Genomic DNA, 18218 nt, shown 5'->3' with positions numbered 1-18218 from the left:
TTTATTCCCTTTTGTTGCCCTTGTTGTTTTATTGTTGTAGTTATTACTGATGTTGTTGTTGTTGGATAGGACAGAGAGAAATGGAGAGAGGAGGGGTTAGACAGAGAGGGGGAGAGAAGATAGACACCTGCTGACCTGCTTCACTGCCTGTGAAGCGACTCCCCTGCAGGTGAGGAGCCGGGGGCTTGAACCGGGATCCTTATGCCAGTCCTTGAGCTTTTCGCCACCTGCGCTTAACCCACGGAGCTACTGCCTGACTCCTGAGAAGTTTTCTTATAAAGAGGATCAGAGCAGTGAGGTGGTTGCTGGAAGGCAATGCAAAGATTTATTAAGAATACAGGTCCATGAAGGATGATGAATGACATAATGGGGGTTGTATTGTTAAATGGGAATCTGGGGAATGTTATGCATGTACAAACTATTGTATTTACTGTTGAATGTAAAGCATTAATTCCCCAATAAAGAAATAAATTATTAAAAAAAAAGAAGGGTAGTGCCATCTAAATACGTCAGACATCTACTGAAAGAGCTATGAAAATACATCAGTAGCAACACAGTAACAGTAGGAGACTTCAACATTCCACTCTCTCAAATTGACAGATCATCTAGACAAAGAGTTAAGAAAGAAACAAGAGAATTAAAGGAAGAGATAGATAGACTAGACCTATTGGACATTTTCAGAGTCATTCACCCCAAGAAACTGGAATACACATCTTTTTCAAGTCCATGTGGGACATCCTCAAAGATAAACCATATGTTAGACCACAAAGATAGTGTCAACAAATTCAAGAGCATGGAAATCATCCCAAGCATCAGATCACAGTGGAATTAAATTAACAGTTAACAACAAACAGAAAATAAGTAAAAGTTCCAAAATATGGAAACTCAACAGTACACAACAAGTACTGGGTCAAAGAGGAAATTAAGAGAGAAATTAAAATGTTACTAGAATCAAATGAAAATGAAGACACAAGCTATCAAAATATTTGGGACACAGCTAAGACAGACAGTACTGAGAGGGTAGTTCATAGCCATATAGTCAGGCACACATTAGGAAACAAGAAAAAGTTTAAAGAAACAACCTGATGGTACACCTCAAGGACTTAGAGAAAGAAGAATAAGGGGTCAGGTGATAAGGCCGCAGGTTAAGTGGACAAGGTGCGAAACACAAGGACCAGCTGAAGGATTCCAGTTCCAGGCCCCAGCTCCCCACCTGCACGGGGGTTTGCTTCATAGGAGGTGAGGCAAGCCTGCAGCTGTCTATTCTTCTTTCCTCTTCTGTTTTCCCCTCCTCTCTCCATTTCTCCCTGTCCTATCCAACAAAGATGACATCAATAACAACAACAACGATAAAATAACAAGGGTAACAAAAGGTAAAATTTTAGCCTCCAGGAGCAGTGGATTCTTGGCGCAGGCACCAAGCCCCATCAATAACCCTGAAGGCAAAATAAATAAAAAAAGAATAAAGGGAGTCTGGCGGTAGTGCAGCAGGTTAAGCACAAAGGTTGGTGCAAAGCACAAGGATTGGCCTAAGGATCCCGGTTCCAGCCCCTGGCTCCCCACCAGCAGGGGGTTGCTTCACAAGTGGTGAAGCAGGTCTGCAGGTGTCTTTCTCTCCTTCTCTGTCTTCCCCTCCTCTCTCCATTTCTCTCTGTCCTATCCAACAAGAACGACATCAATAACAACAACAATAATAACTACGACAATAAAAAACAAGGGCAACAAAAAAGGAATAAATAAATAAATATTTAAAAAAAATTAAAAAAAGAAAAAGAATAAAAGAAACTTAAAGCAACCAGAAGGACAGACATAGCTAGAATTAGGGCAGAAATAAATAACATTGAAAATAAGATTAATAAAGCTAAATGTTGGTTCTTTAAAAGGGTAAATAAAATTGACAAACCCTTGGCCAGACTCACCATAGCACTGCTCAGCCCTGACTTATGGTGCCAAGGATTGAACTTGGGGCCTCAGTGTCTCAGGCATGAAAAGTCTTTTGTATAACCATTATGTTACCTCTCCAGCCAAATTTACTTTTTCCTAAGTTGGTGCCTCTGTTGGGTTGAGAATCTTGGCAACAGCTCTTCATTCCATAAATATTACTGCAGCCTGCCCAAGTGCCAAGCCCTGTGCAAGGCACTGGGAGAGATAGCAGCAAGCAGATGGGTCAAGTTCCACTTTGCCTCTTAGAGAGGCAAAACTTCCACACTGCATTCAGAACAGGCTCATGAACCATCTCATCAGCTTTTTTCACCTTTGACATATAAGAACACACATACTCTCCCTCTCTCTCTCTCTCTCTCCTCTCCTCTCCAAAATGTGCCCTGCCTTTAAAGGAAATGCCAGCAGGCTCAGCATGGGCAGAGTTTCCTGTTTTCCTCTCCCCCTGAGGCTGGGGCTGTCTCTGCAGTGTTTCTGGCAGGTGCTGGTGTCACAGCTCACTCACCATGAGGCCCTCAAAATTGAGCATACTTGGCAGCAGGGAGTGAGGTGGTGGCCATTTGGGCAGGATCAGGGAGTAGCCACAGGGAGTATGATTTGTTGTTGCTTTTGGCTCAACGGTGACTTCCAGAAAGCTGGGACACCTAATTTCCGTGAGATCTATTCCAAGTACCTTGCTGCCGCTGTTGCCACCTGAGTTGGTGTTTTCTCTGGTTTATGGAATTGCATTTAGTTGTTAATACAGTAGTTTTCTAATCTGTGAGCCCAACTCTCACTTGGGGTATACCATGGGCAGGTGAGAGTAGGCAGAGCCACTGGGCTGAGAGGGAACTCAACAGTGTGGCCAAGGCCACAGCCAGACCAAGAATTGGCATCTGCAAGAGAACCTGGGCCCAGATACTTGGCCTCCGAGTTCAAGATGACTTTGTTCAGCACTCCTGAAGCTGCAGGTACTGAGCCTCAGAATTGTCTAGCTTGGTTTCACCCCAAGGGTTCTTCTATACCCGAGGTGGGGTAAGATGGGTCTTGTTGAATTAGAGAGGTGCAGGAAACAGTGTTGTTGGCCACAAAAGTCCCAGCCAGAAACTGCATCCACTAAGAGAAGGGCCTGCACACTGCCAGCAACTCACCCCACCCCCCCTTACACACACACCACTGGAGGGTAAGAAGAGGGAAGCACTGGTAAGTTCTTGGAAAGTTCCTGGAGCACAGCCCAAAACCAGCCTTTTTTTTTTTTTTACTTTAAAAACTATTTCTACCCCTCTCCACCATCCCATGTCACTTCCATTAGGAATGTCATCACAAGCACTTTTGAGGGCCTCTCCAGGACCTTGCCCTCACTCTAGACTACCAGTGGTAGGGACACCTCTACTTTCCAAAGAGAGGCTTGGTCAGCCTACTCTGTCACTCGAAGAGTGGTCATGAAATGAATGCAGCCTTGAATGTTCCCAGCTGTGACCATGGACTGCAAGCTCAGACTGACAGGAACTCAGGTTATACAGGCTTCTATATCAGATTGATGTGGTAAATAATTAACTATATTTATATATTTTCTTCAATTTTGGGACCTACTCTATGCCCTTGTCTAGATTTTTAGTTCTACTCTCAACTCTGATACCAACCTCCCAGAAAATATTTTTAGTCCACTTCCATGTTAACTATCAAGCTAAAACAAAAATGACTAAAGTCATGGGCCCCTAGCAACATACCTGAAATAGACTTCTTAGTTTCTTTTCGTCCTGTAATCCTTATTCTCATCTGCTCTATTCCCACTTTCTGGTTCCTATTTATTAAACATTTTGTCCTGTTTTATAACTTACTGTCTTTCAGAAACCAAGTGGCACATGCTATTATGATTCCATCCTCCCTGGGCAGACAACCTCACCAATGTGCCCTAAAACCTCACCTCTCCAGAGCTCTACCTGACTAGGGAATGGACAGAAACAGACTGGGGGGTATGGATCCACCTGTCAACACCCAAATCCATCAGAGAAAAAGTTACAGAACTCCCACCTCTGGACCCCAAAAATAATTTTGGTTGATATTCCCAGAGGGGGAGAAATGTTAGGGAAAGATGACCAGAGGACTCTGAAATCAAATTCCATCAGGACCCTGAGAAAGAAGTAGAAAAAAAGGAAGGTCATTCATAAGTAGCAATAGGTGTCGGTGTGATTTAGAAAGGAAGAAAAGGCAGTACCATAGGAAAAAAAAGGGCAGACACACACACACACACACATAATTGTCGGGGGCTGGATGGTGGTACACCTGGTTAAGTGCACATAGTACTATGTGCAAAATTCCACAAGGCTTTGTTTCGAGCTTCCCGCTCCCCATCTACAGGGGGGGAAGCTTCACAAATGGTGAAGCAGGTCTGCAGGTGTCTATCTTTCTCTCTGTCTTCCTCTCCTCTCTCGATTTCTCCCTGTCTTATGCAATAACAACAATACCAACAACAGTGATAAACAACAAGGGCAACAAAAAGGGAAAAAATAGTCTCTAGGAGCACTTGATTTGTAGTGTAGGCACTGAACCCTGGAGACAATATATATATGTTTTATTTTATTTCATGTGAGGTAAATATAGTGTTCACGTGGGGGGGTAGGAGAGAGAGAGAGAGAGAGAGAAAGAGAGACAGAGAGAGAGACAGAGAGAGACAGAGACCAGAGCACCACTTCATGGAACTGGGAACTGGGAGCCTTGGGTCTGCAAACACAATCTCCACCATTTGTACTATTTTCCCAGCTGTGGAATTCAGTATTTAGTTGAGAACTGTTTTTTTCTTTTCCATTTGTGGCTTTATAGTGAAAATGATCAGATATAACACAATATAGGAGAGGTGTAACATCCTATTTTTAAATGCAAAAAGTTTACCTATAATACATAATTATTTTAAATGTATGTATTTGATTGGGATACCTCACAAAATAAATCCTTGTGCCAAATTAAAAAAAAATGGTAAAGCAAGAATGTAGATGTTTATCTTTCTCACTCCCTCTCTGTCCCCTCATCCTCTCTCAATTTCTCTCTGTACTATTGAATAAAAATGTAAAAAAAAAGAAAAGAAAAATGGCCAGGAACAGTGGATTCATTGTGCTGGCACCAGGCCTTGGAGGGAAAAAAAAAATTATAGTCAATCCCTTTGACCTTGGGGGAATTACTGCTATTTCCTTTTTATAATTTGTTTTTTGTTTGTTTATTTATTTATGTTGGGTAGAGACAGAGATAAATTGGGAGGGGAGGAAGGGACTGAGACACCTGGAACACTCCTTCACTTCTTGTGAAGCTTCCCCTTGCAGGTGGGTGCAGGGGCTTGAACCTGGATCCTAGTGCACTATAACAAGCTTCTCTACTAGGTGTGCCACTACTCAGCCCCCTTATTGCAGTTTCTAATGGAGGCAATGGGGACACAGAGCTCTGGTGGTGGGAACAGTGTGGAATTATACCCTTGTTATCTTAAAATTTGTAAATCAACATTAAATCACTAATATGAAAAAAAAGGAACCTATTTCCAGCGTCCTGGGGTTTTAGTTACTCAGCATTCATTTATTCATTCTATCCATTTTGTGTGTATTAATTGACCAGCTATCCATCATTCTCTCAGACTTGCAGGGACTACTCCTTTGCTTTAAGCATCTCCATCTCCAGACAATGTCTACATCACAGTGGTCAGTCAAGGCAACAGCAGCAATCACTAGGCCTATTATAGTAATGACAGCAGTGACAAACAATAAGACAACTTGTGACCTGGAGGAAGAAGGAAGGAAAGTGACACCTACCAGGTGCTAACTTTTGAGATACTTAGTCCTACTGAGCCAGACTCACCTTATTGCCAGTGTACTGGGTAAGGACAAATATTTACATGTTTTGGGGGAAGGAAGAAGGACATCATAGGTTTCATTCTTGTGATCCTACTTGAGCTGGGCACTGAAAACCAAATCACTTGAGGGGGCCAGGCGGTGGCACATTTGGTTAAGCACATACATTCCAGTGCGCCAGGATGAAGGTTCAAGCATCTGCTCTCCACCTGCAAGGAGAAAGCTTCACAAATGGTGACAAAGAGTTGCAGGTGTATCTCTGTCTCTCTTCCTCTCTAATCCCCCAATCCCTCTCAATTTTTTCTGTCTCTATCCAATAATAGAAATAAATAAAAAATATTAAGAAGAAAAAGGAAAACCAAATTCACTAGGTAGAAAATGTAGAATGTGATGGGTATTCTAGGTAAAGAGAACAGCATGAGCAGTGGCCCAGAGGCTCACAGTGCCTTAGTTCATGGGAGGGGCTGTGTGAGAGGGTGGGAAGGGCAGGGTGGAGGGGGGGGGGTTAGTGATGGAGGAATGTCTAGAAATGGAGTGAGGGAGGGATTGGGGCACTGTACTGGCAGGAACTTGGTTTCATGAATTCCCCTAACATCTGGGAAGGCTTTCCTTCAGGACATTGTTGGGACATGAGCATAATTAGCATATGGCTGATATCAGCCTGACAAGCATACTACTGACTTATGCAAACCCTCAAGGGATTATGGGTGTATAGAAAGTTATTTAAGTGGGTGGGGTGGGCAGTAGTGCAGTGGGATAAACACACATGGTGCAAAGTGCAAGGACCCAAGGATCAGAGTAAGGATCCCTGTTTAAGCCCCTGGCTCCCTACCAGCAAGGGGAGGCGTGGTTGATTTACAAGTGGTGAAGCAGGTGTCTATCTTTCTCTCCCTTCTCTGTCTTCCTTTCTCTCTCGATTTCTGTCCTAGCCAACAACACCAGAAATAACAATAATAACAATAATGATAAACAACAAAGGCAACAAAAGAAAAAAAATGGCTTCCAGGAGTGATGGGTTCATAGTGCAGGCACCAAGCCCCAGCAATAAGCCTAGAGGCAAAAAAAAAAAAAAAGTTATTTAAGTGGTCTAGGATGTGTTACAATGGATATAGCATTGGATTCTCAAGCATGAGGTCCCAAGTTCAACCCCTGGCAGCACATGTACCATAGTGATGTCTGGTTCTTTCTCTCTGTCTCCACCACCTATCATTCTTTATGAATAAATACATAAAAATCTTTCTAAAAAGTTATTTAAACAAGTGTCTGCTGGAAATTGCTATTTCTGCGGTCTCTGTTTATGCTCTTTCTATTCCTTCTGCCCTTGCCTGCTCTCCTTCCTGGGACCCGTCATGCCACTTTCCTCAGTACCCAAACATGTGTAGCTGAGCTCTGGTAAATAACTTATGGACTCATGGCCCCGGCCATCATGACTAGCCTATCTTTGCCCCTTTGCCTATTTTGCTGTACTCAAATAACCCGCAGTGTAATAAACCCTGTTTGTTTAGACCCAGACAAAGCCACGTGAATTTTTAATTTTTTAATCACTATAGGATATAACCTTGCAGAGTGTCCTTCACATTGGCTGGCGCCTGACAGTGCCTTGTCCTAAGCTAGCCATCTCCCTAGATCTCCTGGCTCATGGGCACTCAAGTGCAGACCTTCTGTGGCCAGTGAGAGATGGGGCCGGTTCTAGACTGCCAGTTCCATGCCCACTATTCCTATGTGAGTACAAGGCTAAGGAACCTCAAGTCATGGGATCCTCTCTCTAGGCAGGAGCTTCGCACACAGGCCTCTGAAATTCCTTGTAATGTAAGCTCCCAGAATTCCAGTGAGCTCTGTGTACTGTATCCTGTTAAACTGCCCTCGCACTGACCCGGCAGCCTTCTTCCCTGGGAGCAGGACGAGACTGTGAAGGCTGGAAAGCATGTACCTCCTGAAGCTTCAGTGTTGCCACCAGAACTAGCAAGGAGCCTAGCACAGACAAATTCATGTCATCTGGCTGCACCTAAACCTCTGCTGATACCTCCACATATCCCCCTCCTCTATTCCCCAGCCAGCAGACTGACATTCTCTCCCTTTGGCAATGCACTGCTCAGAAGCATTGAGAGGATGCTAGGTAGCCTGGAGCCTGAATCCTCCAGCCTCACATTATCCTCACACTGTGACCTCCACCTAACCTCTCTGAGCCCATTTTTCGAACTGTGAAATGGGACAATGGCATCTCCTTTGCTACCCTAGGGTTTCGAGGTTCTGAGTGGCATGGCACAGATCATGGAGACAATCAAGGAAACCAGTAATGATCTGGCTATCCTCCTTGCCCCCCAGGCCAAGGATGCTGTTATCAGCACGGTGGACTCTGAAGAGAGGTGAAGTGGTGCTCCTCCCATCCTGCTCTAGGAAGCCTAGGACTGGGAGTGCTCTCCACCCTTAAGGGAGTTGTGGCTGCCCCTGGGTGCAGGTTGCATTTGGGCCTGGGGTCCTGGAGCAGCACCATGGTTTCCACCTACAGCATGCTACTGGCAGCAGTGCTGCTCCCCACAGCCCCCATCCACAGCCCCAATACCTGATCCACCCCAGGGAGGGTAGGGGGATGCTCTCTGGGTTGTGCTGGCGTCAGCTCTGTGACCTCCCCAGGCACCAGAACTGTTCAAGGGGGCCAGCCTAGCTGCAACACCAAGCTACACAGGGGACGGGGGACAGAGACTCACCAGGGGATAGGGGGGTCTAACCTGCCACTCCATTACCCATTCAGTTAGTCACCAAATATGTCCTTTAAAAAGATGAAGGTGAGGGCTAGGTGGTGGCACACCTGGTTAAGCACACACATTACAGTGCACAAGGACCGAGGTTAAAGCCCCTGGTCCCCACCTGTGTGTGGGGGGGAAGCTTCACAATTGGTGAAGCAGGGCTGCAGATGTCTCTCTTTCTCCCTCTCTATATCCCCCCTCCCCTCTCAATTTCTATCCAATAATAAATAAATAAAAATAAAATTTCTATCCAAAAATAAATAATAAATATTCTCTCTGTCTCTATCCAATAATAATAAATAAAAATATTTTTAAAAGATGAAGGCTCTCTCTCTCTATTAGTATATTCTCATTGAGAGTCCGGAGACATTGCCTTTTGCAAAGCACTCTCCCTCCCAGGCCAGTTTTGTAACAGCAGAGGACAGCAACACACCCAGACATATTAGCCAGGGAGAGTGCAGCAGACGCCACACTGCAGGGTGGCTGAGACCCACAGGGCTGTGCACAGAGCAGTGTAACTGGGTTGAACACCAGATGATGGGCTGTGGCTCAGTTTCCCTCTGTGCCATGACACAGCACAGGACTCATCAAGCAGAGCCAGCCAATGCTAAGAATCTAAATGCTTACCTAGAGCCTGTGGAGGCATACATATTCAGATCTCTTCATGCAGCCCAAAGTGTGCCCTTGTGAGGCAGTCCCTTTGTCATCCTCACTTTCCAGAGAAGGAAACTAAGGCACTAAGAGCACACAGCTCATAAATGGCAGAATGAGACTGGAACCCAATCTGTGGAGCCAGTGTGTTTCGTTCACATACCATGGCACCTGGAGGACATGAGCAAAGGCACCTTCCACACACATACTCCCCCCAGGGCATCCCCTTCAGGAGTGGAGAAATCACCTCTGGGTGGTGGCATATCATGTGTGCAAGGCAGGGATGGGTCTAGGCTCCCTGTGCCTGATTTGGTACTGCTTCCCTCCACCTGAGGGAACTGACATGGGCATCCCTGGGAGTTTGTGAGGAATGCAGACTTCACCAGGCCTCTGAAGAGAAATCTGTGGCAAGGGGCTGGATGGTTAAGCACACACACTACAGTGCACAAGGACCCGGGTTCAAGCCCCTGGTCCCTACCTGCAGGGGGAAAGCTTCATGAGCTGTGGGTGAAGCGGTGCTACAGGTATCTCTCTGTCTGTCTCTCTCTCTCTCTTCCCCCTCTTGATTTCTCTGTCTCTATCCAATAGAGAGAGAGAGAAAGAGAGAGAGAGAGAGAGATCGAGATCAGTCTGTGGAAAGAACCTGGCTGACTTCCTGCAAATTTGAGGTTGACAAGCACTGCTCTGGTAAAAATAAATAAATAAACACTTTTCCTTTTCTCCAAGCCTTTTGTAAAGTGAAGAACCAGTAGATTAAGTGAGCCCACTTCCACTTGGTCTTTGTAGGGCTCCTTGTAGAAGCCTTCAGGAAGGAACTGGTACCGAAGGGGAGGTCTGATGACAAGACTCCAGCCCCTACCACCAACAAGCACAGCTCTGTTGCTTGTTTTCTATAAAATGCAGTTTGTTTGATTTGTTGACAAATGGCATAAATCCCTGGGGGAAATTCTATAAAATTTCTTTCTTTTCTTTTTTCTTTCTTTTGTCACCAGGGTTATCACTGGGGTTTGGTGACTGCATAACTCCACAATTTCTGATGGTAATTTTAAAATAGTGTTTGGGAGACAGAAAGATAGAGAGGGAGAGAGGGGAACACAAAGAGACAGGGAGACACTGTCCCATTACTCATGAAGCTTCCCCGTGCAGGTGGGCACCCCTGGGGTCTTGAACCTAGGTCTTTGCACATGATTACATGTGATCTTTACCGGGCACACCACCTGGCCCATTTGAATAATTTTAATTCATTTTTATTATCTTTATTTATGTATTGGATAGAGACAGCTGGAAATCAAGAGGGAAGGAGGTGATAGGGAGAGAGACAGAGAGACACCAGAAACACTGCTTCACAGTTTGCAAAGCTTTCTTCATGCAGGTGGGGACTGGGGGCTCGAACCTGGGCCCTTGCATATGGTAACATGTGCACTTGACCAGGTAAGCCACCACCTGGCCCCTGAAAAAAAATTATGGTACTGTCTATCAGGAATACTCTAAGGGAAATTCTTTGTCCCATGTGGCATAATTCTGGACTGTTCTAAGCCAGAGCTTTGGGGCAGTCAGGACTGAGAGGAAGAATGCCTTCCTTCAACTGGCTTGGCTACAAGTGATGGCAGACCATGCCACGAGCCCAGGGGACAGACGGGAAAGGGACGCCTTGACTCTTTTTGTCTTTGTCTTTGATGGCCTGGCAGCTGCTCTTGTCTGTTTCTCCGGCTGCCCTTTTCCACTCACTGAAGCTTCCTGAAGGCAAGGGTGCTTGGTGAAGCCGGGGGGGGGGGGGGGGGGGGGGCGGGGGGCGGGGGCGGTTAAAGATGCTAAAGCCACAACCACATTCAGGATGAAGCTTAGCCTCTGAAACTAAATGCAGTCCTGGAGAAAGGCAAGTACATACGTGACCTGTCTGCATGGAGAAATTAGCTGATTGACTCTTTCGTTGCTGATAGGCTTTGTGGTTTAGCTTGCAAGAAATCAGACAGTCAGTCTCACATTTCAAAGGGTCCAGTAGGCAGAGCCAGGAAAACAGCAATGTCTGTTGATTTCAGTTTCACTGCAAGCAGTGAAATCCCAGAAAGATATTATAGAAAGGAAAGGTCATCTACAGAAAGATCATCAATGTGGACTTACTAGAAAAGGAACCCCAGTCTACGAGCCATTCTACTGCCCAGCAATAGAGGTAGTAACTGATGAGCATCAAGTAGAGGGAGGATCATGTACCCTCTGCAAGTAGTATGTGATGGCATGTGGGAGCTCGGTAATGGCACTGCCAACACATTGCTAACAAAAGGGAAGCAACTCCTTGCACTTCAGCTAGCTCCGTTCTTTTCTCTGCAGAAAGTATGACAGAGCTTGGGGTGGGGTTTACTAAAACTGGAAAGTTGTGGTAGGGCAGCTGTGTTGTAAGTGACCCATTACTTACTGAAAAAAAAATATATATATATACATATAGCCACCGCTCAGGCCCTGTCTGACTCCACCACTCTTGGGGACATTTTTCTTGCCTTTCTGAGAGACAAAGAAAAGAGAGACACTGCAGCACTGCTCTACCACTTGTGAAGTACACCCCCCACCCCTGCAGATGCTTTGAAGGGGCTTGAATCTACCAGGTGAGCCACTTGCTTGCCTCCTGAACAATATATATTTTGCCTCCAGGGTTATTGTTGGGGTTTGGTGCCTGCACTATGAGTCCACTGCTCCTGGAGGCCATCTTTTTTCTGTTGTTTCTGTTGCTGTCATTGGATAGGACAGAGAGAAAGTGAGAGAGGAGGGAAAGATAGAGAGGGCGTGAGAAAGATAGACACCTGTAGACCTGCTTTACTACTTGCTAAGTGGCCCCCCTGCAGGTGGGGAGCCAGGGGCTTAAATCAGGATCCTTATGTGGGTCCTTGCACTCCACATTAAGTGTGCTTAACCCGGTGCACCACTGCCCAGCCCCCCCCCCCCCCCCCCCCCGACAACAGACAATTACTGAGTGAGTATGATACTGGGTCATAGTACTAGGTGCTGAGGACAAAACAGTGGATGAGAATGTGTCCCCTGCTCACCATCTAGAGCTTCAAATATAATTGTGCATGAATGCATACACACACCCTACATATTCTTCAAAGCTGTCACATCATAATCTTCCAATAAAAAAATTGGTGATGAGAGCAATAAGTGAGGACAGGTGCTACTCTCCTGGATAACTTATTTCACTCCTTGTATCAGAACTGCCCCCACCTGCATCACATACATACATGTTAGGAGAAAACCAAATGTAAATGTGCTAGTGACATTTCAGTCTTATAATGTCTTGGTTTCCTCTGAAGCAGAAACATTTTCTAAATCCATGTTAAAAAGGAAAAAAAAAGTCAGGACTTGTTACTAATCTCGCGACTGAATAATGAAGTGTGCCTAATTTTGAAAGCATTGAGCTAAATTATGCAGTGCTGAAAGCAGCAACTCTCATACCTCCACCATCCCATCTAGAGCCACATGGTTCTAGCTTCACAGCTAAAACATGCTGCCAGAAAAACTAATACAAGGAAGTGGCAAAAATATTTCTGTTTATGTCAAGTTGCCATTTGAGAAAGACTTAAATATGTTCTTCCCTATGTGTAAATCTGACAGCAGTTGTATAATTAAAACCCCAGTGGAGAGTTTTGTTTTAATAATTTCAAAATAAAACATCCTTTAGGATGTATCAATAAAGTGATAGATTAATAGTCTTTGTATATCTTTGCACCAGAGCACTGCCTGGAAGAATATTTAAAGAATCTGAGTTCACACAATTCCAGGAGATGTAGAAAATGACCTGCCAGAGCCCACACTTGCATCTACAGAAAGTTCTGCCTGTCTTGGACTTTGTTAAATGGAGGAATGAACACATGGATACGTTTACATTAAAGCAAACTTGATTTCAACCTGCTGGGGATATGTCATATAGAATAAGTGGGAGAAATAATAATGACATAGGATTCCAGTTCCATTTAAGCGATTGATATGAATAATTTAGATCCACAAAGTAGAATGCTATTTTTCTGGAGCTATTCAGACTGACTTTCTATGCAGCTTCAACTACTGCTGAATATTCCCCTTGGGCCTACACAATTGCAAACTACCTAGCTCTGGGTATGGCCCTATTCAAGCCAAGTAGCAGGACAAAAAGTCTAACTCATTCTGATGTTTTACCTAACGTTGAATATACAGTTACACCTGACCTTTCTTCCCTCTAGCTGAATTTCCACTCCCAAATTCTCCACACTCATAATACCCTACACACACACACACACACACACACACACACACACACACACAGCAGAAGTAGACAGAGTAAGTGGTTTCTGCTCTTGAGTCAAAATTTACCAGAATGTCTCTGAACTGATAGTGTTTTGGTCTCTGACCTTATTAGTAACCCCTGGTTTCCACCTGTGTGTATGTGTGCTGGGGGTGGTTTGAGTGATGAAGCCATGCTGCAAGTATCTCTCCCTCACATCCTATTTCCCTCTCAATATCTCCCTGTGCTGCTAGGGGTAATGGATTTCTTTTTTCTTTATTTTTTCCTGTATACTTCTCTTTTATTGGATATGACAGTGAGAAATTGAGAAGGAAGGGGAAGTAGAGAGGGAAAGAGAAAGACAGACACCTGCAGACCTGCTTCACCACTCATGAAGCATTTCTCCTGCAGCTGGGGAGCTGGGGGCTTGAACCCAGATCCTTGAGCATGGTGATATGTGCACTTAACTGAATGCTCCACTGCCTGGCCTCAGGAAAAGTCGATTTATTGTACAGGCATGGAGCTGGAGCCCTTATGATAACTCTGATGGTAATTAAACAAATAAACAAAACAGAAGAAAAAAAGTTGCTGCCCACTGCCTATAAGTGTTACAAATAAGCTATCATGTTGGAATTCTTTTTTTGTTGTTGTTTGATTGTTTTTTTAGATAGAGAAGCAGAAGGTGAAAGAAGGAGAAGGAGAGAGAAAGGGAGAGAGGGAGAGAAGGGGAACAGGACTGGAGCTTCCTAAAATGCCTGGCTCAAACCTCAGTTGCACACATGGCAAAGCAGGACACTACCTAAGTGAGCTATGTTGCTAACCCTGGTATATGCTTTAACCTTTGCCTTATAGAACAAGCCTTAACCTTTCAAAATACTTGACCTCACATACACAGTAATTACATACTTATGGAAGAAACGAAGAAATGCTTCTCTATATTAAAGTCTAGTCGAATCATTTAGCTGGGTTAATACAACACAAAAAAAGAAATCTCCACACTGCTGCATGGATCATACACCCTGTAACATTCACTGAACAAACAGAACTGAGCACATGCTAATTTTCCTCTTCAGTGGATGAGGTGGCAGAGATTCCTGGCTGCTCATTTTGAACTGAGCTTTGGCCTTCTGAGCTGCTGTATCCATAAAAGCACCAGTAATAATAATAATGGTCTCTGAAGACTCAGGGCATTTAAGGAAAAGGCACTCTATAAGCTGAAGAGAAACTAGTGTATATAGGTCTTTACTTAAATTGCATCCCAGTGCATTTTTGCAAGAGCAAGCAGAAATGATAATCATGCTACTATAGGGTTCAGTAGATGCTACCTGACTGGCAGACTTGACCCATTTGAACCACTGCCCTAGACCGCAGCAGCAGGTGGATAATTGTCAGAAACCCTGTCACTCTTGTGGCTGTCTTGGCACTCCTACAAAACCTAATTCAACACTCAACTGTCCAGAAGCATTTCTGGTCTCTAAGTGTGGCTCCCCTCAGAGATAAGCATCTTCACAGAGCTGATTTTGGAAACAATGTGCCAGGTCATTGGTCATTTGTAGGACCAGCCATATGCTACACAGCCCTCCTAAGCTGCCACATCTGAACACACAAATTAAGAAAAAGAACACAGTTCCTTCTCACTTGACTAAGGAATAACCAAGCTTGCCAGAGGCTTAAAGGCTGGGGCTAGGAAAAGAACAATTTGCCAACATTATTTTGACTTGATTTTGTGTAGAGAGCTAAAAGAAACTTTAAAGTGGCCAGGCAGAGATAAAGAAATTGGGGTCAGGTGGTGGTGCACCCAGTTAAGTGTACATACCACAGTGAGCAAGGACCCAGGTTCAAGCTCCTGTTCCCTCCCTACAGGGGGAAAGCTTCACGAGTGGTGATACAGGGCTGCAGACTTCTCTCTGTCAATTCCCATCTCTATCTCCCTCCTTCTCTGTTTCTCCCTGTCTCTATCCAATAATAAATAAGATAAAGAGAGAAAGGCAGAGAGCGAGAGAAGAAATTGATGAGAGCTCATCTGAGAGGCACAGAGACCAGAGGTGTCAGGAAGATGGGCCCATTTAGATGGACTTATGGCCTGGAAAGGGGACACCACTAATGCCTTTTCCTTTAGCTGATGGGCTCCATTAGGAAATCAAAGCTAGAGCATGTCATTCAGAGAGAAATTCGCCTAACCAACATGGACACAGGTGTGCTTCTAGGTAGAAGAGAGCAAGTGGGTTTACGTATAAGAACAAGGGCCCAAATCAATGAGCCATAAGTGCATGATGTCATCCCTCAGCACTAAGGAGCTTTAGTACTTTTAAAGCACTTAAAAAAACCCAAAACTCTAGTTGCTATAGCAACTTGATGCAGCTCTTTAAAGGGGATTTTTAGAGGGGGTCATTTTATGTCTTCAATTACCATAACAACATGATATAACTTTTAAAGGATATTTTTAACCAATTTGTGTGTGCTTTGGACTCAGGCCATATTTGCCCTTTCTATTTAAAATAATCAGATCATGACACATGAGAAATCATTGAAGAAAGGAAGCCCTTTTGTCGGCTATCCATATATATGGATCTATCCTAACTCAGGATCTATCGCTAACTGCTCATATCCTGCACAAGTCTTTCTTGCTGCCTCCCGGTAGCTCACTGTGAAGACTTATACATCAGTGTGTGCCCTGTTCTGAGCTGGCATACTGAACCTTCCCAGCACCTGTCTGTGGGCATCGAGTCTGTGAAATCCCTTGCTTCTTAGCCTAGTGACCTATGTCTTCCTCCAAAAGTACCTGCAGGAGACAATGAGTATCGGTGTGTGTGTGTGTGTGTGTGTGTGTGTGTGTGTGTGTGTCTAGTATCAACAGGCAAGTGCTTTCTCCCACCTAGGAGTGGGTGGAACATACAGTCTTGCCAAAGTGTATTTATTCTGCACTCTGTAGAGATGAGTAGCTGGGAAGGAGTCTAATTTTATATGACACTCAAGGTAGGGGGGGGGGAAGTCTGGGGGCTGAAGGAGAACAGAGGGAAGGAGTGGTGTGGGGAGCAGAGCCCACTCCAGAATCTACAGGAGAGGTTCAGAAGAAGGGGGTAGAAGTATAAGTGGAGGCCTCAGCATTTGTATAAGGCTGAAAAACCATGAATTGCAGGAATTGTTTATACCAAAAACAGAAGTGGGATAAAAGTTGTAGAGAAACTATACCCCTCCATTCACTTGCCCCATCCCTTGGCACTGTGAGTTGGGGAAAAAAAGAACTAGTAAGGTTAGGAAACTGGAGAGATGGCTCAGCAACAGAGTGCAGGACTTGATGCCTTAGCTCTGGTTGAATACTGGGTGTATACAATGGGTATGTCTGAGTGCTGTTCTGCTTCCCCATGCCCACTTTTCGTCTCTCTCAATCAGATCTCTAAAAGAAAGAAACTGAGGGAAGAGGGGAGAAAGAACAACGAAAGCCATTGAAGTGCGGACCCCATGGCCTCTTCCCTTCGTGAGGGGCTCTGGTATCTGCCAAAGAAGCAGCTGGGAAGTAGCTCTGGGAAAGTCTCTGGGGAAGGGGCCGTGCCCCTCGTCCTGAATCAGCCCCACACCCCATAAAAGGCTGAGGGGGGAAACAGCTGTTGAAAGATGAAAGATGAAAGATGAAAAAGAGAGAGGGAGAGAGAGAGAGAGATAGAGATATGGAGAGGGCAGCGCTGTGAGTAGAGGAAGAGGAACTTTCCAAGGAAACAGGCAGGGGAAGCGGACATAGGAAGGAGGCAGCAGGCTTGGGACACTAGTTCTCACAGGCCAATCCACAGAGGAGAAAGTGAGGCACACAGGAGCTGTGAGTGCGCCAGGGGGAGGGTGCCCAGCGCGCCAACGGGTGACAGCTACCGTCCCGGGGCCTCACTGTCGTGGACCCACCCACACACACACCCCCACCCCCAGGTGAGCTTCTCCGACCCTCTTCGCCCCACCAGCCCAGGTTCAGAGAGAACAGGGGTCCCTTGGGGAGGCAAGCGGCGCGGGGGCCCAAGGGGCTCAGGGGGCGCGGGGGGGGGGAGGGAGACCGCGGGGCGCCGCTCACCTATGGTCGACACCACGGTGCCCACGAAGTAGAAGGCGCCTGGGAAGTCCCAGCGTGGCCGCAGGGCGTCGGCGCGGACCCCGGCGGCCAGGGCGGCCTCGTAGTGGCGGAGCAGGGCGCGCAGCTCGGGCTCGGCCACCCCGTGCGCGGCGCTGAAGTTGCGCAGCGTGGCGCCCCAGCGCGCCCGCGCCGCCGCCTCGCCGGGGCTCTCCAGCGCGGAGAACACGCCGGCGCCCGCCACCAGGTAGAGGCCGATGAGCGCCGCCAGCAGCACGAAGCGGCCAGTGTCTTCGTCGAGGTGCGAGCGGCGGCAGCAGCAGCAGCAGCAGGACGGGCGTGGTGGGCGGCGGCGGCAGCGGCGGGGCGTGGGCCGGGGGCCGCGGGAGGACATGGTCCGGAGCTCAGCCCCGGGGCGGCGCTCGGGGCCCGGGCCGCTGCATCCCCCCGGCGGGTACGTGAGCGAGGGTGGCGCCCGCGGTCGGGGCTCGGACGGCCTCCCGGGCTCTCAGGCCGCGCGCGGCTGCCGGGGTCCCTGGGACGCCCGGGCGGGGGCGCTTCTCGGGGTGCCCCGACGCCTTGCTGGCTCCCTCGGCTTCTCCGCAGCCGCCCTGGGGCGCGGGGCTCCCCGCCCGGTGGCCGGTGCCCGCGGGGCCCGCGCCCTCATGCTCCTCCCCACGAAGGCCGCGGGCGCGGGCGGGGGGCCGGGGCGCCGGGGCACCAGGGACTGGGGCGCCGACCCTGCCCCCAGGGGCGCCCCA

General features: G+C 46.7%; 1 protein-coding gene across 1 annotated transcript in view; it reads right to left on the bottom strand.

Moving 5' to 3' along the window:
* Positions 1 to 17851, bottom strand: part of KCNK12 (potassium two pore domain channel subfamily K member 12) — a 55064-nt gene extending 37213 nt beyond the window's left edge. The window contains exon 1 of the mRNA XM_060187708.1: positions 17461 to 17851. Within this exon, the coding sequence (XP_060043691.1) occupies positions 17461 to 17851 (391 nt within the window). The remainder of the gene's footprint in view (positions 1 to 17460) is intronic.
* Positions 17852 to 18218: the final 367 nt, after the last annotated feature.

The sequence above is a fragment of the Erinaceus europaeus genome, chromosome 3 (assembly GCF_950295315.1).
Source record: "Erinaceus europaeus chromosome 3, mEriEur2.1, whole genome shotgun sequence".
In the NCBI taxonomy this organism is placed as follows: Eukaryota; Metazoa; Chordata; class Mammalia; order Eulipotyphla; family Erinaceidae; genus Erinaceus; species Erinaceus europaeus.
This window is presented reverse-complemented; position numbering and strand designations above follow the sequence as displayed.